The 26,976-nt window shown below is 29.4% G+C and overlaps 1 protein-coding gene across 4 annotated transcripts in view; it reads left to right on the top strand.

Annotated features, from left to right (window-relative positions):
• Nucleotides 1-24,304, top strand: part of Orct (Organic cation transporter) — a 130,663-nt gene extending 106,359 nt beyond the window's left edge. For all 4 annotated transcript variants that reach the window (XM_014420452.3, XM_014420448.3, XM_014420450.3 and 1 more), the window contains exons 3-12: nucleotides 3,536-3,767; nucleotides 7,710-7,813; nucleotides 7,937-8,091; nucleotides 8,983-9,151; nucleotides 11,755-11,887; nucleotides 12,924-13,036; nucleotides 13,142-13,356; nucleotides 14,222-14,403; nucleotides 14,488-14,624; nucleotides 21,707-24,304. In XM_014420452.3, coding sequence (XP_014275938.1) covers nucleotides 3,536-3,767; nucleotides 7,710-7,813; nucleotides 7,937-8,091; nucleotides 8,983-9,151; nucleotides 11,755-11,887; nucleotides 12,924-13,036; nucleotides 13,142-13,356; nucleotides 14,222-14,403; nucleotides 14,488-14,624; nucleotides 21,707-21,776 — 1,510 coding nt within the window. In that variant the 3' untranslated portion in view covers nucleotides 21,777-24,304. The remainder of the gene's footprint in view (nucleotides 1-3,535; nucleotides 3,768-7,709; nucleotides 7,814-7,936; nucleotides 8,092-8,982; nucleotides 9,152-11,754; nucleotides 11,888-12,923; nucleotides 13,037-13,141; nucleotides 13,357-14,221; nucleotides 14,404-14,487; nucleotides 14,625-21,706) is intronic.
• Nucleotides 24,305-26,976: the final 2,672 nt, after the last annotated feature.

Below are 26,976 nucleotides of genomic sequence, written 5' to 3'. Positions count from 1 at the left end.
TAAAAAATTAATTTTATTATAAAATTAATTTTTAATCTGTTTTGAACGATTTTCGAGAATTCGTCCCACAGGGTGCCGTCCTTAGACCCAGCTATTCACAGATACCACATGACTGATCATTCATGAAAGATATATTACTACTACTACAACGCACATCTTGGAGGTCATCTTATCTTAATATGGGTCTTTCAAAGGGTTAACTGATTTGAATAAATAATGAATATTACTGTTCACTCAGTCATCATCTCTTTGTCTTTAGAGCGAGAACTCTTTTCTAACTTTTATTTGAGAAGTATATCCCTCAAAAATAAAATAACAGAAGAAAACTTCACAACTTTATTTTTCATAAAATGTTGTACCGCTACAGCCCATGCATTTAATAGAATCCAAAGAGTGGCAGAAAAATTTAAAATTTCCTGGAAAATCTAGCATAAACCTAATAAACAACAATTTTTATCATTTAATTTGTCATGAATATTTTTGCTTCAAAAAGTTGACAAAACAACTCAGATTTGCAACTTTGAAGTAAAATAAATTTTAGCCTTTTACTCCAAAAAACTCCCCATAACAATCGTGTCTTTGCAACGTTAAAGTCAGAAATCTAACCTATGTTACGCGATTTTTTAATTGGAAAAGTTAATTGTGCCTGTGTAAAACGGTTCTAGTTGTATGTTACGGCTTGAAAAATATTTTTCATCTAATTGATAATTATTATATTAACCTAATCAATTTCTCAGTGACATCTCCAGACAGCGTATTGAAAAAGGTTGCTACTTATAGTTTAAGAACTTATTCTTACATTCGGGGTATTCATGATGTGTTAAATGTAAAATGTTATAAGTATAGGATTGTGATCAGCCCTATTTAAAATCCATGTTAAATGCATAAGAGCTCCTAGCGGATTTTTTGACCAACTTGTTTTATAACCTTTCCTTCCAAAACTTCATGTTATTGTTTACTTCTAAGTTTTGATTGAAGTAATTTATTACAACATGCCTAAAGAGGAAGTTGATATGGCCCCTGAAGTCATATTGATTTTCTTAATTGCGAAGAAGAGAATCAAGATGAGCTGATTGACAACTGTTATTACATTACTATTATTGTCATACATTGCTTTATTAGCTAAAAAACATCCAAAACAATACTGACACAATCAAAACACAAACCACGAGCAAATATTATGTATAATACTACATTTCTTGTTACTACAACAAACAAAATGATCACGAGCTCAGCTGGTATGTTGCATGACGTCATTCTCCATTTAACAGACCTATAAACAGACTCTCAACCATGTTATATGTTATATCGTTTTAACACGGTAAAAGGAGGATATATTTCTAAATTTAACATGAGCTTTTCATTTTAACACGCTTTAACATGTTAATCTATAGATCATGAATACCCCTAGTGTAAGGTACTTTTAAATTATTATGAAATAAGTTACAATCAATATCCCTAATTCCTGCCTCCACACAGTTACTATAGCTTGGATAAATAATGCTACGCATTTTTCTTTTTGAACCTGTGATAAGCTATCATTAGTATACATGTTCTAGTTTTTTTTTTGTTCGTCAACAACAGGCTCTTAAGAGATAAATGCACGAATTATCAGTAATTAAGTTAACAACCTTTTTCTTTCCCAGTTAATGCCAGATATCTGCTTCAATTAACCAAACAGCCTAGCGAGTCCCACTCTCGATCCAGTAATAAAAAAATATCTTCTTTTTTAAACATTGAAGGTATTAAATTTGTATTTATTAATTGAAAAATATAAAACTATTCTTAACACAATAGATATGTAAATGTTTCGTCTAAAATTAATGAGTTTCAAAAACTAAGGGAAAAACTAAAATTAATTAATATCAAAATATTATTGTAGCATTTCAGAAACAACGCCTCAATCCTCTCAAACACACATACATAAATTACCAACGTTTCATGGAATATGGTAGAGCCATTCCATGTCAACTCAACACACTTTTGAAACTTAATACCTCAAATATTCTTCAAATTTTTCAAAGATGTTGTATAGATATAGGGAGCGCGGTGGCCACGAGGTAAAGCGCGTGGCTACTAACTCAAAGGACTCAAGTTCGAATCCGGCTGGGCAGAAAATTGTTTTTTGTTACAATGTAGCCGTGAGTCAACTCCTGGGGTTCACCCAGCCTCTTAAATTGGGTACCCTTAATTGGGTAAAAATCTGGTGGTCGAGCGTGATTCAGACCAAATCACCTCCTTGCACAACCGTTTGTCTAGTTAGAGTACTTCTTTATAAAGTACTAAACCCCTGACTCTTCATGTGTACCTGACCCGGTAGCCGGTACAGATTTAATTTTTTTTTGTATAGGTATAGACTTGAAAAAAATGTGAAATGTATTGAAATACGAGGTGTGGTAGAATAGTAATGAGACTGGCAATACTGCAAGCGATCTGGTATACCTGCGCTATTGTCCATGATAGAGCAGGTGTATCCAGTACCCTGCCGCAGCACAGTGCGACTTGTAACTCCTTCCGTTAACTAAGTGATTTTTGTGACTGCTTTTAGCGAAGTTGTGCGTCACGCAAAATGGAAAAGCGGACTTCGGAGCAATGTTGTGCCATTAAATTCTGTATTAAGCTTGGAGAATCGGCAAGTGCAACGTTTTGAAAAGTTAAAACAGGCCTATGGGAAACATTCTTTAGCCTGAGCTCAAGTTTTTCGGAGGCACAAATCATTTTTGGAAGGCAGAAAACAAGTTGAAAATGAACACCGTTCAGGGTGGCCTTCAGCTTCGAAAACATTGAACGTGTGAACACTCTTGAAAGATCAGACTGTCCTTTAACATTGAGAATGTTGTGTGAACTCGTAAATTTGAACAGATTTACCGTTCATCAAATTTGGACCGGTTGAAGACTTCCAGCGCTTCTACCAACAGTTGGAACGTCTCCATCTGTGTGTAGTCGCCCAAAGGGATAACATTAATAATTTAAAAAAACAAAAACTTTAGTATATAAAATTTTAAATCAGGTCTTGACAAATGTTAACCTGGTATAGTGTTGCATATCTTATGAAAAAGCATGGGATGTACTGTAAAATCAATATTTCTAGCTAAATTATAGACGTTTCTGCTGGAAATCTAAAACTCCGGTTTTTGTGTGAATTAAACAGATCTGAGAATTAACATCTATTTTTGGGAATTAAACAGCTCTGCAATTCAAAAACGTGTCGTCATATCTCAGTAAAATTTCAAATTTTACCAAGAGTATACCTATTCAATAGTGGTAGATAATTAATTTATGTTCACAGTAGCCGTGAGTCAGCCCAGTGGGTTTGAGATCCCTCCGGTTTCCACCCAGACTCAAGAAGGAGGTACCCTCAATTGGGTAAATACTTGATGGTCGAGCGAAATTCTGACCAAATCACCTCCTTGTACAACCGTCAGTCTAGTGACAGTACTTCCTTACGAAGTGCACCCCTGACCCTTCATGGGTTGTATTGGTAGATTTTTTTTTTTTTTCTAACTATAAAAATATAACAATTTTTCTTGTGCAGATGCTTACTCCCCGGAGAGGAGACGAACGCAAGCTACTTCGCCATTAATGATTCTATCTCTTCCATGATCTACCCCTGGGACAGCTTTCAGAAAGCGAGGTCCACCTGCCTTAGGTATGACGTTAACATCACCGATGACTACTTGGATGGAAAGGTACCATACAATCACACTATTTCTTGCAACCATTGGATCTATGATACTTCAAATTATGGAAGTACAACTCTTACTGAGGTGAGTTTCATTGTTGAGCATTATTATGTATTAGTTATAGTATTGAAAATGTTGACTTAAAAACATCAATACATTCGGCATAAAATACACCAATAGGAGTTTCTGTGTCCTTTATGATATAAATGAAATTAGAATAGCTTGTAATCTTATTTATACACCATTTAATAAGAATTTAAAATCTTATCTGCATTCTAATTTGTACAATAACATGATCTCTCTGTATACATACAAGATTTTCAGTCTTTTTCTAATATTGACTTTAGGTATCAAGCTAGTAGTGGAGCATTGATGTATTCCATGTTAAGACTCGAATTACTCTGATGGATTGGTTTTTGGTCATGATTGCGTTTACCTTACATTACATAGATTAGAGGCAGTGACTACTATAACTTGATCAACGTTATATTCCACAAGAGTTTTGTGATGTATTGTTTTTTAATTACACTGCTGGTCAAATGTTTTGTACCACATCATTATTTTTAATACCTAATATTCAATACCTTTAGATCTCATGAAGTACCATTCTCGGAGCATGACATGCTCAACATAACAAACTTTGCTTGACAATTTTTACAGCATCATCTGGCTATATAAGATAAAAAATTCCCAAACCCTCCTCCACATGAATGAATTTGAATGTTTTGAATAACGACTCAGGAAATACGATTACTTGATATTATTCAGTCAGTTACGATAGTGGCTGGCCAAATAGGCAGGTGATCCAGGACACGTGCTGAGATAAATTTTTAAAAATTACCATTACCAATTTACGGCATACACTAGTTACGGCTAGCTGGAGTCTAATGGAAGGCACTACAATTTTTGTCGCTTTGGTAAAAAATTGAAGGACCAGGGAAGGCGAAAGATTTGAACAACAAAAAACTTTTATTTTTCAGTTCACTCATATTTCAGCGTTTTTCCAGGTGTGAATCAAAAAGATCAACTTTATTCCTGTCAAAAAAGCAGCAGTTTAACAAAAGAAGAGATGCCGTGTACATTTGAATGCAATCGGAACAAATCGGGCAGCCTCGGCTTTTCCCGATTTTCTAGCCTCTGAACTCCTGTTTCTATTTTTGATTTTTTTTCTCTCTTTTAGTTTATCATCATCATAGTCATTTTATCCCATTTACCGCTTGCGCAGTGTGGGGTTACAATTTGCAGAGTCTGGACCAGATATCTCGTTCTTGGACCATCTCCCTACTACTCCAGTCCATATCCCGCCTTCTGAACACCTACACTCTTCTCCCCGAAAATGCGTGGTCTTCCTCTTGGCCTTCTTCCCTCCACGCGAGTCTCATATGTCTTCTTGGCAGTTCTTTCCTATTCCATCCGAAGGAGGTGTCCGAACTATCTTAGCTTGTGCCCCTCTAGGATGCTCTCAGTCTGTTTGACTGCGATGTTAGTCCGTATGGTTCCGTACTCTATCTCGTCGTGTCCTTCCTTCCAACTTACGAAGGTACCTCATCTCTATGGATTAGATACGACTCTTCTCGTTTAGTTATTTATCATATTTCAGCTACTCGCAATACTTGAAGAATTGCTGGCAATAAACCTAAAACCATATGGCGGCAATTTTGATGTAGGTTTCGAAATATCGCCCCTCCTCTGAGACCTGGGAGATAGCAGAGTACTGTTCCCTCAGTCGACGTTCTCGACGAGGGAAGGGCTTTGGACTCTGCATTCTAAAGCCGTCCTACTTCAAACCTAACCAGCGGAACGGTCCCTTCACGTTCCATTAATTCCATGTCATAGCCTTAGGTTATAGCTGGACTGATATCAACACCTCATAATGCCACAAGGCAATCAAAGGGAGAAGACTCAAGACTATATAATACGTTTCATGTATTATACATGTATAAAGTACTAATTTTATTTTAATGAAGGGTACGAAAAAAAAGGCAATTTTGAAAAATCTGCGATATTATATTATGCTCAATCTACACGCAGTTTTCTTGTTTTGTTTTTTTCAATTTTTTCGACTATTACATTCGATTTATTGTATTTTCATATAAAAAGGAACAAAATGGAGATAATAGGAAACGTAAATATCAGCAATCTAGATTGTAGATGGAAAATATTCATAGTAATAATACTACATAACCTATAAATTCAAACTTCCTTCTAGAATTTTTATTAGAAACTTTTTAATTTAATTACCTAAACATATAAAAAAAATAAATAAACATATAAAAATATGTCACATATGTCTTAGTAAATGCTTGCGCATATGCGAATTTGCCATTGTTTGACAAACGTGTAAAGGCAACTTCAGGACTAAGGATGACCAGGGAGTAGTTAAATTTTTACCATCGTCTTTTTAAAACATTTTTACATAAGAATCCGTCGACAGAAATTAATTTACAGTTACTTCTAAAGCCAGCTAAATTTTAGGGTATTTTTACTGAACTAAATGGTCTCGCATCAGCTCAAGCATGCTTTCCTTCTTACCTTAATCATAATTTATACTTCAAATATTTACTGTTACAAAATTACATTGTGCGAAAATCATTTGCTTTCTTCTGTTATCAATCATCAAACAATCATATCAGCTGATAAGACATACCAATAGAAAATTTTAATCTACATTTGATATCTCTAGATCATCCATGGCATACCTCCATACCACTGCTTGTCAATATACCTCTTACACATAAAATAATATTGATTCTCTTTGAAAGCTTCAATAATATGTAATAATTTGGATTCCAGCCAATTTCATTCCCTTCATTGTTATTGTTACAAACTTAATATCTCCTGCAGAACGTAAATATATTCTGACAAAATTCGGTATTAATTCAATAACATAGACATTATAAGGAGGGCTTCAGAAATTCATATTTTTGGGGGTTTACAAAAAACATTTTTTAAGTATATGAAAATTAGGTTAATTCTGGATTTAAATAGTAAATAATTCATTTATATCTCTTTAGGTATAATCTTTTTTATAATAAGTAATTTTATACATTTTTATAATAAGTAATCTTTAGATTATTACTTATTATAAAAATGTAGTAAAATACAACTCTTTCCTTAATGAAGGGTATTCTAGGAGTAAATTTCAGTACCTAATTGAGGCAGGAGTAGTTTACCTAAAATATAGTCCAATGCTAACCCAACACTCCTGTCTCTATCCGTTGTTTTGAGAAAACTCTCAACATCAAATTCCTCTACACTTACTGAACATTTCTTAACTTTTCTTAAGTTATAGAACATGACCGCTATGTAATGTAAGAATTAATTTATTTATATGAGTAGATAAGATACACACTTCGATTACATACTATGTACAATTTAAACTACTATATACAACTTGTCTTGTCGAGTGTCATTCAACAACTCATTCAACTCAGTTTGACTACTGATGATCTAATCAACAACTGCCTCTAATCAATAACATGCTATTTCTTATACAGACACATGAGGATGGTATGAGTAGGTTAGAACAAGAGGTAATGTTGATAGTGGTGGTATTAATGGAGGGGAACTTACAGGAATTCGGAGCTTTTTCATGTAAATTATAGGAAGTGTGATGCAAACCACATCATTTCATTGATGGTAAACTTATACCTTCGGCATGTGATGCCATAAAAGGGAGAAAATTACTTGTACTACCCTAGAAAGGGTGGTAAAAAAAAAAATCTTAGAACTTGAGTCATGTCTTACCCCAGAGTGTATATTATTTGGTCAGAGTTATATTCTTATCATTGTTTCTTTTCATGTCAACATTTATACTATTTATTTAAACATCTATACTTTTAAACAAAGGTATTTATAAAGCCAGAAGCGTTATATGATAGCAACAAAGTCAAAGGAAAATATTGCTTTGTTTGACATTCACACCAACAAAAAGCAAGCTAAACTAGTGTATTAATAATTTACTTTTATTACTGTTTAAAAAAAAAAAAAGCATTGTTTATTGGCTCGAGTATTTTTTATTTTTAGTGGGACCTTGTTTGTGAGCATGCTTGGCTAAAGGCAACTTCCGATGCCCTCCTCATGATAGGAGTGATGCTTGGTTCCATCATCTTCGGGGACCTTTCCGACAGGTGACTAGGTACACCTTCCACATGCCCCAATCCCTTTACCACTTGATCCATTCCTTTCTTTGAATATTGTTCTATTTATTCTTTCCAGAGCTTAAATGATTATTTTTTTTTTCTTTATTTTAGAGTTGGCAGGAAACCAATTTTCTTCTTATCACTAGTAATGCAAGTGGTATTCGGACTACTGGTAGCAACTTCACCAAATTATTATTCTTTTATGTTCTCGAGGCTAGTTGTTGGAGCGACATCATCGGGGGTATATTTGGTAGCTTATGTCATAGGTAATGAATATATATAATATTTTTACCGTTTTATGATTACCTGCCTTAAATTTTATAGTAAATGTAAGCAGTACCTTTTATACATTATTTTCTATTTATAATACAAAAATATAAGACTTTTTTGTGAAATTAATAAAACATGAAAATTGCATCTTTTGTCAATGTAATAAGAATTAAATTAATTTGTGGGAAAAAAAAACATTTGACTAGATAATTTCCAGGCAATAAAACTAGAGATGCATACAGGTAACCATATAATACATAATATTACAAATGTAAAAACTCGATATTTGTATTTTTTATGAACTACTTTGATTCTTATTGCACTGTCAAAAGTTGTGATTTTCACAATCTTGAGATTGGCTTTTAGAAGCTGCAACGTCGATGTGTGATTTTGATGAATTATAAGTAATAAACATATAGTTGGTGATCTAATTGATTTCTTCTTTATAAGTATTATGGCACCAAGAGTCGAGAATGGAATAAGAAAACTTTTCTTTTATTGTTTAGAAAATATGTAGTCAATTTCATCTAGTTTCATGTGGTAAATATTAATATAGGCAGAATGAATAAAATAAAAATACACTCTTTCGGTTGCTATGCTCATCCCTAATGTTTGCTTGTGTTAATTCAGGATATAATAGAATAATATTTAAGAAAATAAACACATAGTTGGTGGCCTCATTGGCTTCTTTTTTTATTCATAAAAAAAAAATATATATATATATATATATATACATTTTCATTATTACAAAAATAATATAATTTCTTGGATCATGTATCTAATAAATAACTTATTTTACATTAATTTTGCTCGCATTATAGAAGTTAATTCCAAATATTATAGAAATTATAAGTTTGAAAGAGAAACTAAAAATTTTTCTTATATAGCAATGGAGATGGTGGGTCCCAAGAAGAGAATGGTTGCTGGAGTGATCTTCCAAATGTTCTTCACCTTTGGATTTATCCTCACTGCAGGATTCGCCTTCTACCTTAGGGAATGGCGGACACTACAGATTGCTCTAACCTTGCCTGGTATTGCTTTCTTCACTTATTGGTGGTATGTTCTTAATTACTTTCATACTCTCGATGATTTATCAATAATAAAAAACACCTTGTAATTTTAATTAAAACTTTCTTTGATGTCATTGTACCGTTTTTATAAGTCGTTTACATAACTGGAATTATACCCATCCTATAGATGGAATTAAAAAAATGTCCTCAAAGAAATAAAATATTTATTTATTCCAACAAATTACAAAATATTTATTTAAATAATGATTCGGGCCCTAGTTATGATCAAGTGGAAACCAAATCAAAATAGCGAACATTTAACATATTAGGGTGATTAAATTAATTTTTCCAGTTATAATTACCATTGTTTTTTTAAATATAAACATTCATTTAAAAATTCATTTCTCACCTAAAAACATTCATGTAAACCAGTGTTTGGCAAATTTCTGAAACTAAATAGTGAATCAACATTGAAGATGTTGGTAAAAATCTATAAGAGTCATTGCTTTATTTTAATAAATGAAAATACTTATAATTTTTTATATTTTTATATCTTGGCCAGAATCGCCCCACTGAGACCTCCAGGGAGGAAAAGGAGACTTAAGATAGTTAAATCGAGCAATATTTAAAAAGCGCCTAAAATTGGAAATCAGGGTGATAGATTGAATTTGAAATAAAGCATTAGTAATTAGAAAAATTAATAAAATTAGCTAAAAGTAGGAATTAACCTAGAATCTTATTTGAAAGAAAAGCTCATCCTTCTCTTTTTAGATTCTTTATAACAGTAGCAAGACGAATAAATTTATATTTTCATAAACCTTATTCGCCACGACAAGTAATATTATTTCAAGAGTTACAACCTCAATTCCAAATCAACAATTTATTTTTCTTTTGAGAGAAACTACATTGAATGTCAGAGCTTATTTCACTTGTTGAACATCTTGAAATAGTTTTAAAATTGGTTTTTAGAAAAGAATATTAGTTTTCATTTACAATCTTGAAAATTCAAGGAAAATTTCCTTTCTATTGGCCGAGAGAACTATGTAGTTTTCTTTCATAATAAATAATTTCTTCAAGAACTGAAAACGCATTATCTTACATACATAACGAAAATATGGTACATCAGTATTTACCACATATGGCACTTGAGCCACGATTCGCCAAACACAAGTAAAAACTATAATATTTACTGTTGTTGCAATACTGTCATATTATTAGATTATTCGTTCAGTATATTTAATGATCTTGAAAATGAGGGTACCTTTAGAATTCTCAATGCAATATTAATTGAGAGAAACAAGTTTGAAACATCAATCAGTGTCTATTTTTGTTCATTAGGCAACCCAGAATTCAAAATGGTTTCTTGTAGGATGTTGAGTTTTGTAACAATTTTTATTTACAACACTATTTGTGAATCAACAGCCTTTAAACACTTTAAAGATTTACTATACTATATGTTTTATTATTTATAATTTTTGTTATATGAAAAAAAGGATTACTATATACATTAATACCCTTCTTAGATGGCTGCAATCTAACTGGCAGCAAAAATAAAAATAAAGTGTTTAGGAAACACTAAGTTTGGTCAAATAAAACAAATTAACAAATTATATCACTACTGTTAAAAATCAAACATCATTTGTACACTTAAATTTAATAATTTATAAAAAAAAACATTATATTTTAAATTATATTAAATTGAGGAGTTTTCCATCAAAAGTCAATAAATCCACTTTTAGAAATTTATTATTTAACAATTAATGTGGGAGCACATCATGTGGATAGGTTAAATTTTTATTGAAAATATTGATTTGTAACATATATATGACAAGAGGAAATTTAAATTTTGAAATAAACTGAATATCCGTGTCAAATTTTACTTAATTAAAATAAATTATATTTATAAGCCTCAACACTTATTATACTTACAAGGAATAATACAAATTTCCTTCAATTCAGGCAAACTTATATAACAATATTATTTTTGTATATTATTACAAATAATATTGTATTGTACAAATTTTTGTACAATATTATATTGTTGATAAGTGAATAATACCAGTATTTAGATTATTTGCAATTAAAAGTATTTATATTTAAATGAAATAGTGATATACTTAGGTTAATTTGAATAATTATATTAAACCTGGGCAGAATAGCTTGCACAATTTTAATAGTTGGATGTTGGGACTGTGAATTTATAGTTAAGATTGGCCTTGAGGATGGCCACATGGGCCGAAATATTGGACATTTGAAGTATTAATAAAGAGTATTGAGACTTAATTAGATATAATTTATTTTATTTAAATAATAAAACCAGTCTCAATCAATTTATAAGATATATATGTAGAATTTTAATGTGTCAAAAAAATCTTCATTTTTCAGAAAGGAATACATGAACTTTTGATAGAAAACTCCTCAACAAAGTTTAACATACATATTATCTATATATTAAGCTTTTTATTATATTTTTATTTTAACCTAGTATATAACAATCCAAGATTAGAGTTTTTCTTAAATGCACTTTTGATTAACCAGATTATCCCGCTTAATCAGGGATCCCAACTAGGACGAATTAGAGGGATTTTAATTTAATTAAAAATATATTAATTTATTGATTTAGACCTGATTTTTGCTAATTTTGTACAGGTTTGTTCCTGAGTCAGTAAGGTGGCAGTTAACAAAAGGGCGATGGGAGGAAGCTAAGAAAAGTCTGAGAGCAGTCGCGGCAGAAAATAAAAAAACACTACCTGAAAGTGTCCTTGATGAACTCTGTACCCAGGTATTTTTTTAATTAAATTAAATTAACAGGTTAATGCTAATTAAATAAAATAATTGGAGAAGTTTGTCGGGGGGTGCGGTCAGCAAACAACAACATAAATCATTAATCTACGGTCAAGTATCTACACCTCATAAATAAAATAATATTTATACTTTAAAATAATTAACATAGTTTGTTAAAAATACATGAAGATGAATGTGTTCATTGACATTTTAAGAAATATTCTGTTAGTCTCAATACAATAAAATTTTGGACATATCTAGCTATATAAATGCTAGTAATAAGTATCCATCTCAAGTCCCTAAGCTGATCAAGAGTCTATGAATATTAATATTTTTGCAAAACATATAACAAAAAAAATATTATAAATTATTAGGAATAAATATGAAATACAATATTCATTTATTCCAATTTGTTTCAGTAAATAAAATAAGAAATAGTACCATACAATAGCTGCACAAACATAATTAAATTCAATTATAATATAGAATAATAGCAATAATCCTTATTTTTAATTTTATTGGCCCACTAAAATAAAAAATAACCTTAATTATAGATTTTTTTTTCAAAATAATTCCAATTATAAAGTAGATTTGACTATACTTTCTTGTCCCATTACCTTTAGTAAATATTTCTAAAGTTTTAGCTTCCTTATAAGTTATTCCTTACTTGCCTGCATAAAAATAAAGTTGTATCAATTAGTCAAAATATATAAATGCCTAGATCAACCACTATCTATCCCTATATCCCCCACCTGACTGAAGCTACCTTAATGCAAACATCATAGTGCATGATGGCAGACTCCGAACTTCTACCACACCCAAACGCCAGCGGTCTGCTCTAGGTTGTTGTGGCTGCAAAATTTTATATATGACGAGTCATGCCTATTTTTATCTATATACATTAATTGTAATATTTTATTAGGATAATCATTTTTATTTTATATACACTTGTGTTATTCTTAAAGGACTTTGTCTAAGAATAAAGTTTTTTCTATTATAAAATTGATTTCTCTAATTGCACCTAAAATTTGCAGCTTGAGAATGAAAAGAAGATGGATTCAGCAGCAGGAAAAGAAAAACCTTCCATTCTTCACCTATTTAAGTATCCTAATATGAGGAAGAAGTCTCTTGTTATATTTTTCTTGTGGTGAGAATTCATAGTTATAAGATTATTCTAATCAAATATTGGGGTTTATTTTATTTTTTTAATATTAATTTCATACTTATTCTAATAAAGTATTAAATTATTTAGGTTTGTGAGCAGTGGTACCTATTACGGACTCTCGTGGAATACTTCGAATTTAGGAGGAAATGAATACATCAATTTTGTAATCTCAGGTACTGTAGAAGTGCCAGCTTATACCATCCTCATCTTCACCTTGGACAGGTGGGGCAGGAAAGCCATCCTCTGTGGTTCCATGATAATTGCAGGGATCTGCCTCTTAGCTACATCGCTTGTTCCTGCTGGTTAATATTTATATTTATTTTTCACTCCTTTTATTTTTACTTTCAATTATTTATTTATAATATATCAAATAATTTGATAACCAACTAAAGAAGAAACATCTTCCCAAATTGAAAAGAAATTTCTAAATAAAGCAATAGTAATATAGACACATAATATACTTTCAGTAAGCCAAATATTTTAGAAAAATTAATATCAAACATTTAAAGTCGAAGGAGGTAATTGAGAGTGATATAAAATGCATAAATATACTGAATTTATGGAATAGTATTTTCGTATGTTCATGGTTGTTGTGACAATTATTTATTTTTACAATCACTAACCTATAAGACTGGGGAAAAAACAGGAGATTTCAAATATATATTTTTTTTCAAAATTGAAATATTGGCAGACAAAAATAGATGAAGGGATGTAGAAAAAAAGTTCTACTATATATACAATATATATTATATATACAATTAACTATAATTGTACTATAAATGGATTCGAAAAATACCTGAGGGAAATAAAAGGCTATGTCTACGTCTAAACGAGAAAAATAGGAGATGTTCTCAAATTATTGAATTCTCAGCAAAAAAGACTTAAAAACTAATAATAATAGTCTTCTGATAACTCATTCATTTAAAAAACAAAACAGAATTTTGTTTATATCGCATTCAATTTGTTTGGGCAATTCATGGTTTTCCCACCATGATCATCTTATATGAAATTAATTTTTACTCAAAGTAGAGTGATAAGTAAAAGTTGTGTGATGAGCGCACCAAACAAGATTTTCAAAACTTTTTAATATATCTATTTTCATAATGTAATCACCAAACCAAAAACAGTAAAAATAAGATTTAATAATCATTCATTCAATATTTACAGATCTTCAATGGCTCAGCATAACTTTAGCTATGGCTGGTAAGCTAGCAATCACATCAGGTTATGGCACTGTCTACATCCTCACTGCCGAACAGTTTCCGACCGTTATCAGGAATGTTGGCTTAGGGGCTGCATCCACATTTGCAAGGATTGGTGGAATCCTAGCCCCTTATGTCAATATTATGGTAAATTTTTATTTATCTGTTTATGTTACAAAACATATAGATTTTATTCAATTATTAAAATTTAATTTATAATATATACTTCAGGCTGAATTATGGACTCCTCTACCTTTGATAATATTCGGTGTTCTTTCTCTCGTAAGCGGTTTATCAGCGCTCATACTACCTGAAACTCTTAACAAAACTCTTCCCGAAACGATTGAAGATGGGGAATTATTTGGAAAGTAAGTCATAATGTATTAAATATCTAGTGAGCTTAATTTAATTCTCAGTTTTCATCTTCATGTAAGTAACTTATTTTTGGAAGTTTAATAAAATACTTTGTTATATTATTGACAATATTATATCAATTAATTTTAATTTTTTTTAATGCTGTTATACAGGTGAACCATTATAAATCACATAATTTTTTCTTCAATTCTTTCATTTGTAATATTTTTAACATTATTATTTTTATTATTATAACATTATTATTATTATAATATAACATTATTAATATTATTTTTAACATTAATATTTTAACATAATAACTCTAAAGTTTTAAAATTAAGGCTACTGATGAACTAAAAAAAAATTGAAGAAAAAAATATTGCTGTAAACATTCAAAAAGCTCCCTCTAAAAAGGTTATAACTGTTCAATTATGATATATTTCTTCAAGGCTTTGAGAAGTTAAAAAAAAATTGTTTTATCCTTGATCCAATCAACATATTTTCAGATTGGAGAAGATGGTCGGGGAATGCAGTCAGCAAAGAACAACATAAATAAATATTTTTTGGTTTATTTATGTTGTTCTTTGCTGAACGCACCTCCCCTCTCCCCCCGACCATCTTCTCTAATCTTTAATCTATGGTCAACTATCTACACCTCAACATATTTTTAGTTTTGATCCATATGAGCCTTCATTAAGAATTAAGAACTGCTTAATAGCTATGTTCATTGCAAGCATCAGTCAGATTAGTTCAGAAAGAATTTTTTAAGCTGAAAAATTGTTTTGTAAAATTCTCCAGTTATAACATTCTTAGAGGAAGCCCTTCAAGTTTGCCTAGATAATTATTTTAAGTGAAAATATATGCATGTTTGCTTTCTAATGTTTAACAGTACTCCTAATAACATATTGCTTATTTTCTTTTTGCCTGGCTCTTATCCAGTTCTTTTTTTCTGGGATGTGGTTGAGTAAAAAATATATAAGGAAAGAAAGATGGGTGAATATTTCGCCCCACGTTGCAGGGTTTCATCAGGGCAAAAAGAAAATACAAACAAATAAATTAAGTAACAGGGTAAAAGAAAAAGTATGGAATGGAAGGATACTCAAGTTTTGTTGTTTGTATCTTTTTTAGCCCTAATATAAAGCACTGCAACGGGAGGCAAAACGTTGGATCACAATAAATAGTTTATTTTCTGTTCCAATTATCTTTTTTGCACCCGGACTTTCTTCCTTTTATTAATTACACATGGTAAATCAACGATCGTCCAATAAAAAATGCATATTATAGAATATTTGATAAAAGGCCATGTTTTGGCCCATTGTTGGTCTTCTTCAAGGCTACAAAGAAAAAATACGTTAAAGATGAAAATCATAGAAATATGTAGAATGAAAAATATATATATGTATATAAATGGAAAATTAAAAGAGAAAGTGTAATAAAAAAGAAATCAAGAGTAGGAATGAGCAGTTTGATTCTTTTAACTGAACTGATTCCCAACGATTCACTCCTTGTGGTAAATCAGTTCTTTTGAACAATTCTTCAGTTATTTTTTTTTTGTATTGAACAAGAACTTTTTCTGGAAAAAAACGAAAACTCCACACCTTTTTTTGTATTTCAGGGAAAAACATATGTTCAAAATTAAAAATAAACTGTTATTCAAATTAATTTTTAAAGTATATTTTAGTAAATAAAAATAATTCTACTTATTGCTTGCAAAAAGTATTTTACTATGACGTAGTATTCTTTATATATGATTTTATTTTCAATGTTGTGGTCTAACCAGTCAGATCTTGATTTATTATATATTTCTCTAACTTATATTTTAATCTTACTGCCTATATACTTCCATTCTTCTTATTCCTGTATTTCTCATCTTTATTATATTTTTTCATTGTAGCACTGCAGAAGATATACAATCTGGCAAAAAAGTTATTTTAATTTTAACTACTACCCAACAATATCCTCCTAGATTAATTTCTATGGTCAATTACATATAAAATATTTTTTCTTTATTAGAAAATTGTTGTATACAGAGAAATATTGGGTGTTAATCCCTAAAATTGAAACGATATCAACATTATATGCTAAGTTTATACTTGCTTTTCTTTTTTAGGAATTTAGATTCAGAAGAAGAATGTTTGATAGAAAAAAAAACAAAATATGTTTTAATTTGTGAATGACTGAGAAATCAAATGATATGTGTGACTGAAATCTATTGCAGGAAAAAATAGTGTTGTGTATTTATACAATTGTGTGTTTCTTGATATTCATGGTTATTCAAATTTAAGGCTGATAAATCATCAAACAAAGTGTATGATAAATCACCACGAATGGACATTTCTTACAGATATAATAGTTGAGACAACCAAAAATAGATCTGAAACATTAGTATTTAGAGCTATTTACAAAGATTGGGAGCTCATAGTTTATTACAATTAGACCAAATATTTGGAATTTTAGATACCATCCATCTGTAACATTTGAGAAAATTTTCAACAGAATAAAACTGCAATCAAGCCTCAGTGATCACAGACAAATATATTCCCGCTTGTCTTCAATTGTTTTGACAATTCCAAGACAACAGAAGTGATATATTTTTAAAACTTTTAGCTAATAACTGATTAAAGCTGTAAGATATGTGATATATTACCGACTTCTGATGATTGTTAATATCAATGTCATAGATTCTAATGCATAAGTATCGTTATGGTTCAAATGAATTTAATGAGTTGGCTTATATTTGATGAAAAGATTTTTCTTTATTAAAACATTTTGTATGAAAAAACATTTAGTTATTGACTCTCTTTTTATGGTAGAGCACTAGAAAAAAAATCAAATTGAGCATTAAAATGATTAGATTTTAAGTCTTGTTTATTATTGAAATTTATTATAATAATCTAAATCATCATGCAATTTTAGTTTTGATTATTTTTGTAAATACATAACAGCTTTGATTAAAGTGCATGGCTTGTTCCTATTAAGCTAGATTTGGGTAGCAAATTAATTTTTTAATCTTAGTATTAACTATGGCTCTTTTTAGTTTTCTAATGTCATACATTAAATCAGAATATGTTTGTTTGAATTTATTCAATTATATTGAATCAGGAAAATTAAATGGCTTTCAGAGATATTTATCATGTACAGTAGAACACTTTTACTGGACAACATGGATTTGGAACCATGGGAATTCCTGTTTTGGTCAGTTAATCTGGAATTTCAAAGAGAAATATTGAATAACATTGTTTTGTAACATATGTAAAGATTTTATTATGCATTTGACAAATTAATCATGACAGCAAAGTTATTTTGTGATGAAGTTTTTTATTTTTCAACATATCCAGAATTTTTAAATTAAAAATTTCTCCATTGGTTCCTGGTTAGAATATCTGTCTACTTTTTTTTTTTTTTTTTTTTTTTTTATCACAAGGCCATTCAAACCGAAGGACTATTAATTCATGGCTGGTTAAGAGGTGTTCTGCTGTATATTGATTGATATATTAAAACCAATATATTTTTAAAAATAATAAAGATATAATTAATTTATCTCCTATTGCCCTTACAAAATTATCAGAAAGAATTAATATTTTAAATATGCATTAGAAATACTAAACTATAATTATTTTGGGTCATTTTTGACTAGAATAATTATTTTTATATGTATATAGATGTATTTGTATAGAAGGAGTAGTTGATAGTCATAAAACTGATAAATATTATGCTATGCATGCTGATAAATAATGCTTGTGTAATAAATTGATTCTTTACAAAAATTTTATTTCATTTTCATTGTGAATGGCTTTTAAACTGTTATCTATCCATCTAGGTGGTGCAACAATTGGTTTCCAGGTGTGGGCTCACTGTGGCACCTACCTGTTGTTTTGATCAATTACTGTAGCCCTTCATTCAGTACTCCAAGTTGTGTTTTGGTCAATTGTTCCAGCCCTTCTTCTCAACATAATACTTCAAGTTGTGTTTTGGTCAAACGTTTCAGCCTTTCATTAAGTACTCTCTGTTATGTTTGATTGTGTCTAATCACATAGTCTTTTTTTTTAATATATATATATATATAAATGTGTTAGAGAACTTCATTGTTACTCATACTATATTCCGAGCCCAGTTTGATGTTTTAATGAACTTTAATGAAATATTTGTTTTACAAAACAGATTATTGTGAAGATGATCACTTGTCCTTTTTTAGTCTCATTCTTTTATATCTTTTCTAACATCATTAGGTTTTTACTTCCGTGACATATCACCTCATAAGACTTTAAAATATGTAACCATGGGTAATTTTCTCTCATGCTTCAGTTTGTCAAGACTACATATAATGGGTGTTTTCTGATTTGGCTCTAAGTAGACAATGAGCCTAAATCATTTTTAATAAAAAATTTTATATTTTAGCGAATAGCTTTAATAAATTTCACCAGCATTTGGATATGGTATAGTTAATGTATTTATGATAGGAGACAGATTAATTTAATTAGATATAAGATAACATAGGGCTGTTAGGAACCTAAGGAGTTGCTTGAACACCTATCTCTAAAATTGGCCAGAACATGGCAAAGTGCCTCAGGACTTAGTGCTAGCATCTGTTGTAGAGATTGTGAATTATACCTTATGTTTGAGATTTAGGTGTAATTTTAAACCTCTTTTTGGTGAGTACAAGTAAACCCAAATTTACAGTACTACTCATGGTTTATTTCCAAAAATAACCCTCGAATTCTCAGCATTTAGATACATACATATCACACGTATACATGTATCATATGATCAATCCTATAAAACGATTTCTTAGTTAATACAGCGCAACTCTTTTTTTTTTTTTAAATAAGATGTATAATTTCTTATTCAAAATTTCTAGTTGGAGATGATCGAAGGGCTATAGGGCTTTTTTTAAATCATTAGATATTTTGAACTATTCTCATTATAGGATAATTATTTTTTGAATACACATACATTAAATTTTAGTAGCTTGTGTGGTAGCTGCTGCTTTTGCTTTGCTGAATTGCATGCTGCTCATGATACTATTGTAGAATAATTGAGTTATGACATTAACTTCATTTTCCTTATAACCAGGTAATATGATTTAATACTATAAAATGAATAGTTTTTAATTAATAATGACTCTTTTTATTTTTAGATGTAAAATTGATATTCTTTTTTTTTTATCAATTAAAATAGATATTGTTAATAGATTTTATTAATAAAGTAAATGTTCAAAAGTGTTGAAAGCAATGCAGGATTCTTAATATTACTCTTTTATTATATTTAACATTTTTTAATTTTTTTTTTATAAAAAAATTAAAACTTGTACAATATGTTTATAATATTTGTTATTAATAAATTTAATAATTACTTAAAATTTGGTTGATAAATATTAAAGAAAAAATGAAAAACTTAATGAGACAATGCATTAGTCACTGTCTAATTAGATAAAAAAAATTATATTGAAAGCTAATAAAAATGAACACATTAAATAGGGGTTTCGTTTTAACACGCACTAAAAAGAATAAATGCCAACACATTAATAATTAAAATGAATCACTTTCTCAATATATTTTAAAAATAGTGTTGATTTATTTTTACATTCATTCCTACCGTGTATCATAGAATAAATATAAACGCAAAACATTTGGAAGTTATATGAAATATACTGCTTTATAAAGAGTTTAATTATTTGTTTATTTTTTTAAATACTAAAGACAGTATTCACAATTAAAAATGAACACATTCCATTTGTTTCTAGCCCTAGGACAATTTAAGTAAATTTTAGGAAAGGGAGACATAATTATGTAATGCCCTCCAGTAGCTTTCAGAAAAGGGAAACATAATTATGTAGGGCCCTATAACTATGTAGGAAAGAGAGACATAAATCTAAGTTTACACAAACCTGAGCTCTATGTTCTCATAGCTTACATTTAGATTCAAAAACATTGTTTTCTTGAATCGAAAGGGGGTACAAAATTATAAATTAAATGGAGGTTTTAAGGTTTTAATTGCTCAATTTGGAATATTTTAATTTTCTTCGGATTCAGAGCTAAATAATTGCAATCCCAAGTTAAAATTATTTTTATTTCTCTGTCTCCAAGTTGCTGCAAGGTCTCAACAAGCCCAATCCTCAGTCTATAAGAAATAATAATTACATTTACTTTTATTGAGTTTGAAGTATCGAATCTCAAAACGTTTTCATCATCAAATGCAGTGGTACTTATAAAAATTAATCACTGGATGTTTACCAAAATCTGTTTATGGTATTGCTGACTTTACCAGGTTTTCTGTTCCATTCTTGGAAAAATTTCAGCTCATATACATCCAATATATTATGAGGCCATGAATGTCAAAGATGCTAGTGTAAAATAGATTAACAAAGTTCTATAAGCTCTTGTAACAATATCAATTATTGTTTATCACAAAAACTCAATGAATAAACTGTAAGGCTCTTGACATGTATACATATATTTGTTTATATATCGCAGTAACACAAAGTTGTTTTAACGAGTAATGATTCTGATTTGTAACAGGCAATTCCCCAAGTCTCTTAGTTTTAAAATTTCCTAACTTTCAGTATTTTTTCCTGAAATAATTTTTTATGAAGTATTTTATGAAATACCTTTTTATGAAATACTTTTTTATGAAGTATTTTATAAAATAATTGTCTATTCTTTTTTCAAGATTCTTCTTTTCAATTTCAATTTCTTGACATTTTTTCAAGTACTTTAGGTTTTTTAGGTCCAGTGTCTACTGATACCTAAATAGGTTGTCTAACCTATAATAAATGTTGTTTTTAAAATGTGGTGAGAAAATGATTCTTTGAGACCAAGACAAATGCTGCTCTTTAACAGTGCATGTTAAAATGAATAAAAATCCCTATTTGGATCTGTGAACTTATTTCTATTAGATAATTAATTAAAAACTTCATTTATGTCACGTAAATTCTTCATTTTTACCTAAAGTGTTCAGACTGAATATAAGAGCATAATATAAAATGAAAACTCATTATTAAATTGAGGAATTGATTAGCCACAATGAAACATTATTTTCATGTTTATCACTGAATTTACTTTTAAAGTAATCAAAATTATTATTTTATGAATTACAGAAAAGCTTACAAGGTACAAGACCACAGGAATGGAGAGGAAATGTCTCGCCTTAGTGAAAACAAGTCATGATAAATAGAGGAAGATCAAGAACTCCCTTCTACATCACAAGAGATTCAGTATTCATTTTTTAAAATTTTAATTAGCTTTTAAAGTGGTTTAAATGTATTAGAAATAAGGACAATATCCTTTGACTCTTAACTTAAATTTGTTAAAGGTTTAAGTCTAAAGTTCCATTTTATATGATAAGTTATTATTTTATTGACTATTAATAAGAAATTTGTTTGTCTATAAATCTTTCCCCATCATAAGAGTATCACCACAATGCTAGACGCTATATCTGTGTAGTACAAAATACATATCTTTAAAGTGCTTTTTATTAAATGTTTAGCAATAAATGTAGAAAATCAACACTATTTTTAAATAGTATAGTTAATTTGATAATAATATTTCTAAAATGACCTCCTGGTGTAAATTTATACAATTTTGTTGTATTCTATAATTGAGTTAGAGACTATTTAAATTATGTAAGTATAGTGCATCTATTCATTATATTAATAATTTTTAATTAAGTGATTATTTAATAAATTTAAAGCAAATATTCTAAGTATTTTTAAAAATACCTCATGTATAAGGGTTGCTCAATCAAGAACTAAATTTTTATTACTGGCACAGGAAACTTAGCTTTATGTTTTGGATAATCCAGTGATATTATTTTTCTTTTTGTTATACAGCTTTATGATTTTCTATATAATAAATTATTCAAATTATTAATTATCTAGCCCTAAAAAGGTAATGACAAGTTAATTTTACTTTGCTGCATTTTACCTAACATGAAATACTATAATGTAGTAGGTACCTATATCGGAAGATAATTAATATACTAATTAAATTATTATTATAATTAAAGAAAGATGGTCTAGATAAAGGTCCAAAAAGGGTACACAAAAATAGAATAGGTTTTTATTAGGCACCTATATTTCGGCCCACAATTCAGGTCTTCATCAGGGCTAAATAAAAAGATGAAAGATAGTAAAGCATAGTATTAAGATATATATTTTTTAAAAATATTTAATGAACGGAATAAATTAAAAGAATGTTCAAGTTTAAATTAAGATAATAAATATTAATAACAAATACAGTAATGAATAATAGAAATGAAAAAGCACCACTGGAGTAATAGTGAACAATAATTCATAAAAGTAATAACAAATATGGTAAAACTAGAAAAAGAGGGATTGTCACAGAGTAGGGTGGGGTTAGAGTCCCAAAATGCTTGGTTTGAAAAATTGTCAGATTCTAATAATCGAATCCCACCAGTTTTATTCAACATTTTTTTAGAGAGGCCACAGGAAATGACCTACTAACCACTCTTTCATTCCTCACAGTTTTAACTAGTCATTTTAAGAAAGTTGTGAAGGGAAGAGAAGTTACTCACCCTTTTTTTCCAGGGCTGAAATAATCCAACCATATTAAAATTAAGTTATCAATATATTGTTATTTATTGTCAATAATTTACAAGGTCTGTTGAATTTTTTTTTCATCATAATAAAAAAACTGTATAGAAATAGTTATATCAGACACCTGTGATTGGTTTGAAATCAAATACATCCACGATATTTGACTTAATGTTTGTTGTATTGAAGGGGATAATGAGAGGGGGATATAGAGAAAAAGCAAATAACTTAATGAATTATTTGTCTTATTATTTACTTGGAAAAATAATCAATGTTTCAGAAGAAAAGGAGATTAATTTTTAAAGTGTTAATTTGGTATAACTAATTTTGAAAAATAAGAAATTTAAGTTTTTTAGTGAAGGGCTGAACAATAGCATATATTATTCTAGCGTGTGAATATATTGAGGTTTACATTATTTAAAAAAAAAAAGAAAATTATTTAGTGAGACCATGAGAAAACCAATTTTATTTATTAATTAAAAAATAAACACAAATGTCGGTTTGTTCAGGATGCAATCGGCCCCATTCTGGTTAATTGAATATTATGCTTAAAATAATCTGTATGGCACCATTTCTAGACATCAGAGAAAAAAAATAATTATGATAGGTTTATTAGTGGTTATTTTACATAGAAATACTTAAATGTTAAATGTATCTTCGATCATTGGAGAAGAATATTTTTTATAATATTACTGATCAGCTCTGTCTATCTTGGCCTCTTGTTTATCTAATTGTTTTTAAATACCCCTAAAGCAGCTTAGCATTCATGATTATGAAGAGACATCTTTATCGGCAGCTTAGAGCTAAATGCCACGGCCATCTTGAACATTCATGAGATGCTGATATTTAATATTTGATTAAATTATCAAATTTATTATTAAGGATAATTACAACATTTTATCAGTACCTATCTGGCATTGATAACTTAACTCCAATCTAAAAATACTTTTTATAATTCTCAATAACCTCATTGAGCTTCCCTCATTTTATATTAATTTATATTTTAATTAGGAAGATGAAACTTGCTGAAAAAGAGGCTGTAAAGAATTTTTTTATAAATAATATTTTTGTACAATTTGTAATCATAAGAAAACAGCCTCTATTGAGAATAAAATAAAATAATTAAATGTGAACTTATTTTAATTCTAGTAATTTATTACTTTCATACCTACTTCTTTTAATTTAAGAACAAAACATTAGTATATGATTCATAATTTTAAGAATTTTTATTTATTTCATATTTATTTACAAATATACACTTTAATCAAAATACTAGTTAATAATTCAAGCATTTATTTACCTTGGTAATTTAAAACTTTAACAGTTATCCGTTATTGAACAAAAAAAAAAAAATACTACTAGAGAAAAAAAAAGCTCCATTCTCTAGATATATTATATAATAAAACAGATTTATGTAACTTATAATTGGCCCTCAGGGCCTTGTAGACGGTACAGGCAGTTAGGGTACTCAGCAGTCTCCAGAACTTGACAACTGGGATATAAGGGATCAATGTTTTTGGCTTGTGCAAGCTTTGCCCAGAAACTCCATGCTCTTTGAGGAGCTGGTGGGCCCAGTAGTCCGGAAGGACCCATGTTGTTTCCAGGTATAAACCAATGGTAGAAAATTACTTTCTTAGGATGGCTACCCTAAAGAAGTACTTCCCTACCATTGGCTTCATTCTTCTAATGTTTCTCAGAGGATCCTCATCCATCTGCTTGGATCTTCACTGATCCTCACTCAAAGGTTCTCCAGTTAACCCACCAGACATTTTCTCTTCACCGCAAGTCAATAATAGTCTTCCAGCAGCAGGGGTTCAATAGTTATTCCTCCGGCAAACACCTGGAACTCCTCGTGAGACATTGCTATTTATCCTCTAGTGACTCGTATAATAACAGAGCCATCTGCTGGACTGCTGTCAACCTCCTCTTCTCCCAGTGCGAGATATTCTGTCTCCACATTGGTGATGCATACTTCAAAATATCCACAATCACTTCTTTATAAATAGATAATGTTGCTCGGTATCTGAGGTCTCAAAATTTTCTCCTGATACAATTGAGTCCATTAAGAGCTAAGACACTCTACTTCCCATGTAGTCCAAGTGAAGCCTCATGTTGAACTTTCTCCCAATAACTACACCAAGGTACATGAAAACCTTACTGGAAGGTGTCATACCCCTCAAGAGAATGGTTTGAGTCTTGGTAGCGGCCAACCTGATATATTCGTTAGAATATAATCAATCCTACTTCTTTTAGAGAAAGAATGACGCCATTACTTTAAGCCACTTTTTGTTAAAAGCTTGTAAGTACTATACATAACAAAGGCAAAAAACAAACTACAAGTACTATGCATAACAAAGGCAAAAAACAAACTACATAACATCTATACCTGTTTTGATAATTATCAAATTGAAACAAGGTGTACATTAAAATTTGATGATTGTGCTTTGTTTTTACTACTCAAAGAAATGAATTATTAAAACATATTCAAAACAACTATATAGGCTTTACTAGCCAGGCTTGTTTTACTCCAGTTAAAACAAAATTGGTTTAATATTAATAATATTCATAAAGTTATACTACAAATGTAGTATAAGACAGTAACTCTTTCATTTTGATTATAACATGAAATTCATGATCATACACACAACTAATTTTGATAGACAAATGTTTTAGAACTCACCTTAAATTTATCGAGTAACTCATCAGTGGTTTGTGGCACACATTGTAAAATCACCAATCAAGATCAACCAAGATACTGCAACAGCAATATGACAAAAATTAAATTTACCATAACAATTTAATAATTGGCCATGATTTGTCACATAATTGCATTACACGAGGCAACTAGTTTCAAAATTAGCTCAATCCACTTTTTTGAAAAAATGTTTTTATTTTTGTTATTATACATGTACATACTTGTTCGTACATTTACAAATACTTATTATACATTGTACATTGTATAATAAATACTTATTATACATTTTTGTGACAGCTTATTTTATTATTTACAATTTCTCAATGCACTACATCACTTAACAAAGCTGTATTGACTAAAATCATTTCAATCCAGTATAAAAATGTGTTGAAACCCAGGGGACTAACTAGGTCAAATAGGAGACAAATATCTGAGGAAAATACTAACAAAATTTAATATATAAACTTCTCAAAAGTAAAAGTTTATTTAGTAAATTATAATTTTATATCTCAAACTCATTCTGTTTTTTCAAAATTTAAAATTTTCCTATTTTGAACGGTGACAAATTAACATGTTCAATAGAAATTTAACTTATTTACATGAGGTGCAAACTTAACAATATTTTTGTGATAACATTCCAACAGTGGATATATTGACTTTTGATAGATACACCTCATATTTTTCAATGCAAAAGGGAAATCCACTTAAATATTCTGCAGACTTTACACTCAATGTTAAGCATAAATACCTAAAATATTGTTTGACAATATTATATTTGGAAATTGAAATTTAAAAAAAAAAATCTAGAGAGACACCTTAGGTCTAACAAACAATATAGATCAAACAATATTTTAGGTATTTATGCTTAACATTGAGTGTAAAGTCTACAGTATAGTTAAGTGGATTTCCCTTTTGCATTGAAAAATATGAGGTGTATCTATCAAAAGTCAATATATACACTGTTGGAATGTTATCACAAAAATATTGTTAAGGTCATGTAAATAAGTTAAATTTCTATTCAACATGTTAATTTGTCACCGTTCAAAATAGGAAAATTTAAAATACAGTATATATTATGTATATACAGACTAATAGTTTTGGAAGTTCATGAATGAAGCAC

The sequence above is a fragment of the Halyomorpha halys genome, unplaced genomic scaffold (assembly GCF_000696795.3).
Source record: "Halyomorpha halys isolate HHAL.00 unplaced genomic scaffold, Hhal_1.1 Scaffold270.1, whole genome shotgun sequence".
Lineage (NCBI taxonomy): Eukaryota > Metazoa > Arthropoda > Insecta > Hemiptera > Pentatomidae > Halyomorpha > Halyomorpha halys.
The sequence above is the reverse complement of the archived record's forward strand: the minus strand, read 5'-3'. Positions and strand labels throughout refer to the sequence as shown.